The sequence below is a fragment of the Eubalaena glacialis genome, chromosome 15 (assembly GCF_028564815.1).
Source record: "Eubalaena glacialis isolate mEubGla1 chromosome 15, mEubGla1.1.hap2.+ XY, whole genome shotgun sequence".
NCBI classification, from domain to species: Eukaryota; Metazoa; Chordata; class Mammalia; order Artiodactyla; family Balaenidae; genus Eubalaena; species Eubalaena glacialis.
In genome coordinates, this window is record NC_083730.1 from 92484964 (window position 1) to 92494104 (window position 9141).

A 9141-nucleotide genomic window follows, 5' to 3' on the forward strand; every position below is an offset into this window, starting at 1 on the left:
GAAATGCAAATCAAAGCCACAGTGAGATATCACCTCACACCCATCGGAATGGCTATTATCAAAAGTCAAAAGATTACAAGTGTTGGTGAGGGTGTGGAGAAAAGGGAAGCCTTGTGCGCTCTTGGTGGGAATATAAATTAGTGCAGCCACTATGGAGAACAGTATGGAAGTTCTTCAAAAAATTAAACATAGAAATACCTTATGGGCGCGCGGCGGAGTGTCGTCTCGCTGCTTGTCGTCTTCTGAGGTCCCCGGGTCGGCGCGCAGGCTGGGCCGCGATGCCCGAGGTGAGCACTGACGAGCTGGACGAGCGGCAAGTGCAGCTCTTGGCGGAGATGTGCATCCTCATCGACGAGAACGACCGGAGGATCGGGGCGGAGACCAAGAAGAACTGCCATCTGAACGAGAACATCGAGAGAGGATTATTGCATCGAGCTTTTAGCGTTTTCTTATTCAACACTGAAAATAAGCTCCTGCTGCAGCAGAGATCAGACGCTAAAATTACCTTTCCAGGTTGTTTTACGAATACTTGCTGTAGTCATCCCTTAAATAATCCACGAGAGCTTGAAGAAAACAATGCAATTGGAGTAAGGCGAGCAGCACAGAGGCGTTTAAAGGCCGAATTGGGAATTCCCATGGAAGAGGTTCCTCCAGAAGAAATTAATTATCTAACACGAATTCATTACAAGGCTCAATCTGATGGTATCTGGGGAGAACATGAAATTGATTACATTTTGTTTGTGAAGAAGAACGTGACCTTGAATCCAGATCCCAATGAGATTAAAAGCTATTGTTACGTATCAAAGGAAGAACTAGAAGAACTTCTGGAAAAGGCAGCCCATGGTGAAATTAAGATAACTCCGTGGTTTCAAATTATTGCAGATACTTTTCTCTTTAGGTGGTGGGATAACTTAAGTCATTTGAATCAGTTTGTTGACCATGAGAAAATACACAGAATGTAGATGTGGAGATGAATGATTACTAAAGTACTAAAGAATTTCTCTACTTAGTAAACTTAAGATGAATTTTTTAAAAACATGGTTCCCCATTAGAACTCTCATTGGAAATACTGATACTTTACAACCAGAATTTGTGTGGAAAAGAATTCTTGATTTGTGTCATATAACCCATATATGTTAACTGCAATTTATAAAAAATATTTATGAGATTATTATAAAAAGAGCAAATAAACTTAACGTATCTAAACACATGGTTATGACAAATTTGAACAAATAAGTGAAGTTCTTCATTTTTTTATATATTGTGATAAACATTTTCAGAAGACTTGTAGAGCACTTTGCTGTTTGCCAGGTGCTTGACATATCTTTAAATTTTTATCATAGTCCAGAAAAATGTGCAATGGAAAACTATTTGCTTATCTACTTCAAAACAGTTCAAATTAACTTTTCAGATTGAGATTAATATAGAACAGGTTCAAGGGAATTAAATGGTATATATCCTGATTTCTGTCATTGTTAATTTTAATCATTCTGGAAGTATTTTGATACTTAAAGTCAAACATTGTTTTTGGTAATGACATTGGCTAGGTTAAGTCATTTAAATAATCGTTGCTGATTAGCAAAGCCTGTGGTTTTCAGAGTTACTGGGAACAGACAGGCTATTTATAAAATGGAGCTTGGGTCAGTTGGGTCATACTCTACAACAGGGTATTTTAACCTTGGCACTGCTGATGTTTGGGTTGGATAATTCTTTTGGGGGCTCATCCTTTGTGTTGTAGGATTTAGCAGCATCCCCAGGTTCTACATAAAAAAATGCTGTTGGCACCCCTCCCCCCATGGCAGCCCCAATGACACCAGATGCCGAATGTCTCCTCGAGGACAGCGTCACCCACAGTTGAGAACCACTGTTCTGCTGAGTCAGGCCGTGTTGTAGGGGGAAAATTATCAAAAAGAAAGGCTACCGTTCATGTTAAATACATTTGGGTTATGGAATATGTGTGTATTCATATTTAAAGTACACTTTGACTAATGTACTTCTTTAAACTCTTGCCATAGACTTCTCAGATTTGAAATCTTAAGACAGCTTTGTTATCTTTGAATGCTGTGTATTAGTAATGAAGAAAAAGATAAAAATTTGTTTCTTACAAAGCTAAATGTTTTATAAATTCAATAGAAAAATCCATTTGTTAACCCTGAACAGTTAATTTCAGGCAAGACTGTGTAGCTGATAGTAACTTTATTGAAAAATAAAAACAAAACTAAATTACAAAAAAAAAAAAAAAAAAAAGAAATACCTTATGATCCACCAATCCCACTTCTGGGCATATACCCAGAGGTAATAAAATCACTGTGTCTGCAAGAAGAGATGTCTGCACCCCCATGTTCATAGCAGCATTATTCACACCAGCCAAGACATGGAAACAACTTAAATGTCTGTCCACAGATGAATGGATAAAGAAAATGTTGTATATTTTTCATTGCAAATATATAATGGAAAGTTATTCAGCATTAAAAAAGAAAGAAATCCTGCCATTTACAACAACATGGATGAGCCTGGAGGACATTATGCTAAGTGAAATACGCCAGACACAGAAAGTCAAAATTGCATGATCTCACTTGTATTATAGGATTATTATTTTTTAAAAAGCAGTACTCCTGGGAATTTCCTGGTGGTCCAATGGTTAGGACTCTGTGCTTCCATTGCAGGGGGCATGGGTTCGACCCCTGGTCGGGGAACTAAGACCCCACAAGCTGTGCAGCATGGCCGAAAAAAAAGCAGTACTCCTAATAACAGAGAGTAGAATGGTGGGTGCCAGAGGCTGGGGGGAGGGAGTCATGGGGAGTTATTGTTTAATGGGCAGAGTTTCAATTTGCAAGATGAAAAGAGTTCTGGAGATGGGCGGTCGTGATGGCTGCACAATAATATGAAAGTACTTAATGCCCCTGAACTGTAAACTTAAAAACAGCTAAGACAGTCAATTTCATGTTATATATATTTTACTACAGTAAAAATTTTGGGAAAAAATAACAGGTTAATGCATAGTTTTTCCGAGTTATTCTATATTCACATGAAACAGAACATATAAATGTGTGTGATCTGTGTATATATGTGTACATAGGTAACATACAGGCATACATAATCTTTCAGTGCACACAGGACCACCTCACTACTTTTAGTAACTACTGCTCAACACTTCAGGGCATAATTTTCCTGTAATTTATTTCATAGATTCCCTATGGGTAGAATTGCTTGCTCTTACTTATTTGTTCAGCTTCGTTTCTCTTACCGTTCTTCCATGAATAACCCTAAAACTACTCATTTGTATAGCTCTAAGAGAGGTACTGTCCCCTCCGCAGGGAGGCCCCCTGCTCCTCGGTCACCTCCCGGTCACCCCTCCTCACCCTGCATTTTCTATGGAGCACGTCTGGCTTCCTAGGTCCGCCAGCTCCTGGACTTCACGTCAGCAGAGCCTGGCCCAGGGGGCACAGCAGGTATGCGCCTGTGTGTGTGTGGGGGTGACCTACCTAAATCCAGAGCCCTGAGCAGGGAGGGGCCGGGATAAACGCCCAGCTCCCCTCCTCATTCCCTCCGTCCTCCTGCTGGCAGCCCTGATGTCCAAACCCCGCAGAAGCCAGCGGGCGGGGAGCCCGGGGACGCTGTCCATGGAGATCGGAGGTCAGCCCCTCAGACAGCAGGGCAGTGGAGGGTGGGGAGGTGAATGGAGGGGAGAATGCAGAGTCCAGGGCAGAGGGCATGGGGTAGCTCCACCCTCCCTCCTCCTGCACCCGGCCTGCCGCACCCCTGCCTGCCCCTCCTAGACCCCAAATGTCTCAGAGCCAGACTCCCTGCCAACTGGCTGCCTGAAACCAGGCTTGACACCAGGGCGTCTTTGCCGCCCTCATGTCCGCCTGCCTCCTGCTCCTCCCTGGGTCAGGGCATGGCTGCCCTTTGTCTGATGCCCCCACAGACACTGACCTCGGTCCTCCTGCCCCGGGCACCTGAATATCCAGGACCTGCCCCAGAAGTCAGGGCCCTCAGAGCCTGAGAAACGCCGTCTCCTTCCCTCCCTCCCTTTCATTGGAAAACCAGAGCCACCACAAGTTTACTTTTAGAAACTAATATTCATTAAAAATCTAACAGTGTAAATTTGTGGTTGCATTTGAGGGCAAATTAAAGGAATAAATAATTCATAAGTCTTTAAATGTGTTGTCCTTAAGCCGAAATATCTCCAGCTTGATTTCCATGCTTCCTACTGAATTAATTAAGTTAACTTTACTCAGTTCTTAGGAAATACTCTTAATTTTAGCAATTCTAGCATCCTTTTTTATTAATATTAACTTTTTATGCAAAACACATGAATTTAATGTCCTGAAAGTTCAGTAAACTCTACGAAAGTCATACTTTTAAGAAACTTTTGAATGATTCATCAAAGTTCTAATATAAATTGCCACCTCCGACAGAGGGCAGATTCACAACCACTTCGTCTCCAACTGGAGAGGTCCACGGACCTGTAAGTGGGCCCAGCCTGTGTGGGCCTCTATGTGGGTTTGTGCCTTTGGGGAGTTTTACTAAAATACCAGTAGGAGGTGTTTTGGGGCTGAATACTGGGTTCCTAATGGGGTCAGAGCAGCTACCCCGGGTCTTGTCTGCAAACTGCAAGTCAGCCCGCTCCCCAAGGCAGAGGCTATCATGGGCAGCGCTGGGCAGAAGGCAGGTGGGAAACGCTTTGCAGCCCCTGGAGAGTGAGCTCCTGGGGCACCAAGGCCCAGAGCCCCTTGAGGGTCCAGGTCACCGCTGCCTGGGGCTCCATCAGGTGCCCCTGGGTGTTCTGGGCACCTCCCCTGAGACAGAGCCCCTCCCCCAGGCTCCCCGAGGCCCGCTTCCTGCCCCTGATGGGACTCATCACAGGTAGGAGAAAACCTGGCCTGGTCACCTGAGCCCGGACACTTCTTCCTCCAACTAACGCCTCCTCTGGAGGTCCTGCGGTCTCACTCTCACCCAGCAGCCACAGCAAAGCCTGTCTCCGGTTTGCCCCAGGGATGTGCTATCTGAGGGGCCCGTCCTCCGAGGCTCCACCCCGAGCTGAGGAGATTCTGGACGGTGTGGAGGAGCCCCTGTCCCGACCCCGCAGGCAGGCAGTCCTGGGGATGCTGGCTGCTGCTTTCATTGGTTAAAATTCGGAAAACATGTACGTGCAGGACACGTACACCGTGAAGGTTCCAGACCCCCGCGATGTAGCAATACCGCTAGTCATGCAAACTTTCTGGCTTCCCAGCGCATACAAAAGTTGTGTTCACGCTACACTGCAGTCTACTAAGTGCGATAGCATTACGTCTAAAACAACCAATATACATACTTTAATTAAAAACTCCTTATTGCTGAAATATGCTAACCATCATCTGAGGCTTCAGCGAGTCCTAATCTTGCTGCTGGCGGGCGTCTTGCCTCAATATTGCTGCCTGCTGACTGATCAGGGTGGTGGTTGCCTAAGGTGAGGGTGGCTTGGCAGTCTTTTAAATAAGACAGCAGTGAAGTTGGCCCCATCAGTTGACTCTTCCTTCCACGAATGATTTCTCTGCAGCATGCAGCGCCGTTTGATAGCATTTTACCCACGGTGGGACTTCTTTCAAAACTGGAGTCATTCCTCTCAAACCCCGCCGCTGCTTTATCAACTCACTTTATGTGATGCATCATTACCAAAACGGGCTACAGAGACATGAAGTGAGCAAATGCTATTGGAATAATGGCGCCCGTAGACTTGCTGGACGCAGGGCTGCAACAAACCTTCAACGGGTAAAAAATACAGTATCCGTGAAGTGCAGTAAAATGAGGCATGTCTGTATTCGCAACAGAAAATGACAGGAGACACCCACACGCCCACCAGCATGCACAGGTGAGCCGAGGGATGACCTTCTGTGCTGCTCTTAACTGGAAAGAGGAAAAATAAATCTTTCTACAAAGTGAGCTCCAGGAACTTTTGTTAGATAATGTAATATTGTTAACTATGTTTACATTTTTTAAAAAGGAGCAACGAGGGCATCATTAGACACTAATAATAAGAGGGAGAGAGGGGAGGGGGACTGAGGGAGCATTGCGACTCTGGATGGACCCTGGGTCATGACTTTTAGTTTGGTACCTGCTATTATTTTATGCAATAAAAATCAAAAGGCAAAGCCCTTTAAAAATAGTGAAGTAAATGAAGCTAAATGCACACCAAGGTGATGGTGCAACCACTCACAGGAGTATGACTGCAGGGGAAAGAGAGGGGATCAGGGGACCCCGGTCCTGCCCAGCTGATTTCTCTGGCCTTGGCGGGGGCGTGGAGGGGGCGGAGGCATGAACCAGGCGTGATGCTGCGGACAGAATTATTCTCTCAGACCTCGTGGAGGGCAAGAGGGCGCTCTAGACTCACCCTGCCCCTCACTCACCTCCAGCCCAGGACAAACACCTAACCTGTCTGAACATCAAAACCTCTCTTCCCACCTCCACTCTGGGAGTGAGGCTGGGAGGAAAATGAAGGGTTAGAAATGGCTTTGTAAGATTTACAAGGCTGTCCGGTTGTGCAGGCCTGCCATATTCTGGAGGACAGGATGGGACCAGTGGGATGTGTCATAAAAATAAAAAGACAGAAATACTCCAAACTGCATCCTGGTAGGAACACCCTAGAAACCAGTATTTTCAGAGGATGAGGCAGCTGGCCTCATGGAACGCTCTCTCCATAGAGAGTTGACTCCCCGTGACCAAATCCCACTGACTCAGTTTATGGCCAGATGACAGCGAGGCTGATGGGACAGAGGACGCATCCCCCCCTTCTGTGCCCTGTGTTGACATCACTGCGACCAGCAGAGAGCAGGATCCGGGATCACTTCCGGTGGGAATGCGGGGGATCCAGCACAATGACCCCCACCCGGGTAGCTGGATCCGCTCCCAGGGGGGCTGCGGGGCTGTGCTGGGGGCCCCTCCGAGGACGGGGCATGTCCGCGGCCATCTCTACATCTCTGCGCACTAGCGCAGCACGGGCAGAGTGTCACCTTCCTGGGCAGGGGCCCTGCTCCCACCCGACACCTGTGAAACCGTGGGTAATACTCTCATCTGCTTCACCTGCCTCCTCTGATAAGGCCGTCGATGAAACACCTGCATGTCCTCCAGCTGCACACAACCTGAACAATAAGACGTTTGCCCGAGTTGTTGTCCAGGAACTTGGGGTCAGCTGTGTCTAGTTGGAGTTGAGCCCAGGCCAGCCGTCCTCAGCCCTCGCCCAGCCCAGCTCTGCAGGTGGCGCTGCCCCATCCTCCACCCCCAGGGCTCCTGCCTGTCCTGAGTCTTGTCCCCCAGCGGAGCCCCTGCGCACCGCCCCCCTAGCTGCTGCCTCTGGCCCCAGAGCAGGTACGTGTCCCAGGGCTCCCGCTCCAGCTGCCGCCTCTCCCCGCAGACCTCCCCCCACTTCCCTCCCGCAGCCTCGGGGGGCAGAGCCAACACCCCCATCGCCCCTCAGATCAGGCGTCGGGGCCGCTCTGACAGCTCGGGTGGGACCGTTAGGGGGGAAGACGATTCTGCCGGACGCTGGGATCTGCGTGTGCTCTGCACGCTCCGAGCCTCCAGCTGCTGCGCAGACCTTCCGCTGCAGGGAGGGGCCGCGTCCTCACCTGCAGTCTGGGCTCTGCGGTCCCTCGACGTGCAGCCCCCAAGCAGCGGGTTCAGGGAGCCGATCACCTGGCGCCTGCAGCCTCGGGCTGGGCTGGAGACAGGAGGCCCACTCTGCGTTCCGGAGGCCTCTGAGCCTCCCTCCACAGAGGAGCCGCATGGTTCCCGCCGGGGGCTCAGCGCCTCCTTCTGCAGCTCAAACCTGCAGTTACGGCCACAGAGCAGGAAACACACCGCCCTCCATCCCTGGGCTCAGCTCGGGTGACACACAGAGCAGGGTTTGAAGGGCCCCTGGGAGGCTCAGACCCACCCTCGGGGCTGCCTTTCCTGCAAAGCCTCTCACCTGGTGACTCGTGCAGGTGTGACCACGGATGAAACCTGCTTCCTGCCCCACAGCCGGCCCTGAGTGCACCGGGGGGGACGGAGGATAGGGCGCTGCGGGGACCCGGGGGTCCTCTGACTGCTGTGCCGGAGCAGGTCCAAACTCCGTTCTCTGGAGACACGTCAGCTCCATCCCTCAGGCAGAGCAAAGGTCTGAGGGTGGGTGCAGGGGCCCCATCAACCTGTCCGCTGGCCCCGTGGCCCAGGGTGTGGCAGCCCTCAAGTCCTGGGACTCAGACCCCCTGGGCAGCTCTTCTGGGTTCTCCCCTGGGGGGCCCTCACCTGAGAATCCTCACCTGAGAGTCCTCACCTGGGGGCCCTCAGACACCTTGACTGTCAGAAGGTACCTGAAGCCCTCCTGGCTGCAGCCTGCAATGCAGGGAGGGGTGTGTCTAAGATCATCTTAATAGGGAAAGGGGAGGGGGATGTAGACCTCTTAGGGGAGAGTGAAGGATTCTTAGGAAAGATGACAGGGCCCTTGGAAGAATAAATGGGAGGATAGTTTGTGACAAGTTTGTCAGAATGTGGTGTCTCCACTCCTGTAACAAGAGCCAACCTTCCCTGTTGGTGAGCCTTCCAGGAGGGGATCTGTGACAGCGGAGTTCCTGGGAGGATGTGACTTTAGGCAGATAAGGGAGTTCAGAGAAAGCCTCTCCTGCATTTGCTGTTCCTCCAGTGCCAACAGCTCCAAATAATCAGTGTACCAAAGGGCATATTCGGGGTGGCGTGTGCTGCTGTCTTCCACTGATGTAAGAGATTTTGTCTGAAATGGGTTCACAGCTGCAGGAAATGGTCCTGGACTGACCCAGGAGACCTGCCTTTGAGTCTGTCTCCGAAATCTGGGTCTGGGAAGGAGAACACAGGTCCAGTGGCTCAGTGACCCGATGTGGATTGTCTTTGGCCTTTTCACCCGGCGAGTGGACGCCTGTCTGGGACAGTCACGGGAGCAGACGACACCTGCCGCCCGGGCTGCTAAGCACGTGCTCAGTCCTGTTGGGAGAACCGGGCTCGGGTGGAAGCGCCTTCCCAGCAGCTTGGGTTGGATGGACGTCCTGCAGGGGTTCTCGCTCAGGATTCAGGGCCTGGACGCCCCGGGGGCTGGGACCGACCGTATGCCCCGCCATCAGCCTGGGGGGCTGGCTTCCCGCTCTGTGC

General features: G+C 50.0%; 1 protein-coding gene across 1 annotated transcript; it reads left to right on the plus strand.

The window, feature by feature from the left end:
* Positions 1-217: 217 nt before the first annotated feature.
* Positions 218-1185, plus strand: LOC133075583 (isopentenyl-diphosphate Delta-isomerase 1-like). Its single transcript, XM_061169898.1, has one exon. The coding sequence runs from the start codon at positions 279-281 to the stop codon at positions 960-962; it is 684 nt and encodes a 227-aa protein (XP_061025881.1). The 5' UTR covers positions 218-278; the 3' UTR covers positions 963-1185.
* Positions 1186-9141: the final 7956 nt, after the last annotated feature.

What these genes read in the sequence shown, in the direction of transcription:
- LOC133075583 (XM_061169898.1), top strand. Translation starts at nt 279, where the DNA reads ATGCCCGAGGTGAGCACTGACGAGCTGGACGAGCGGCAAGTGCAGCTC.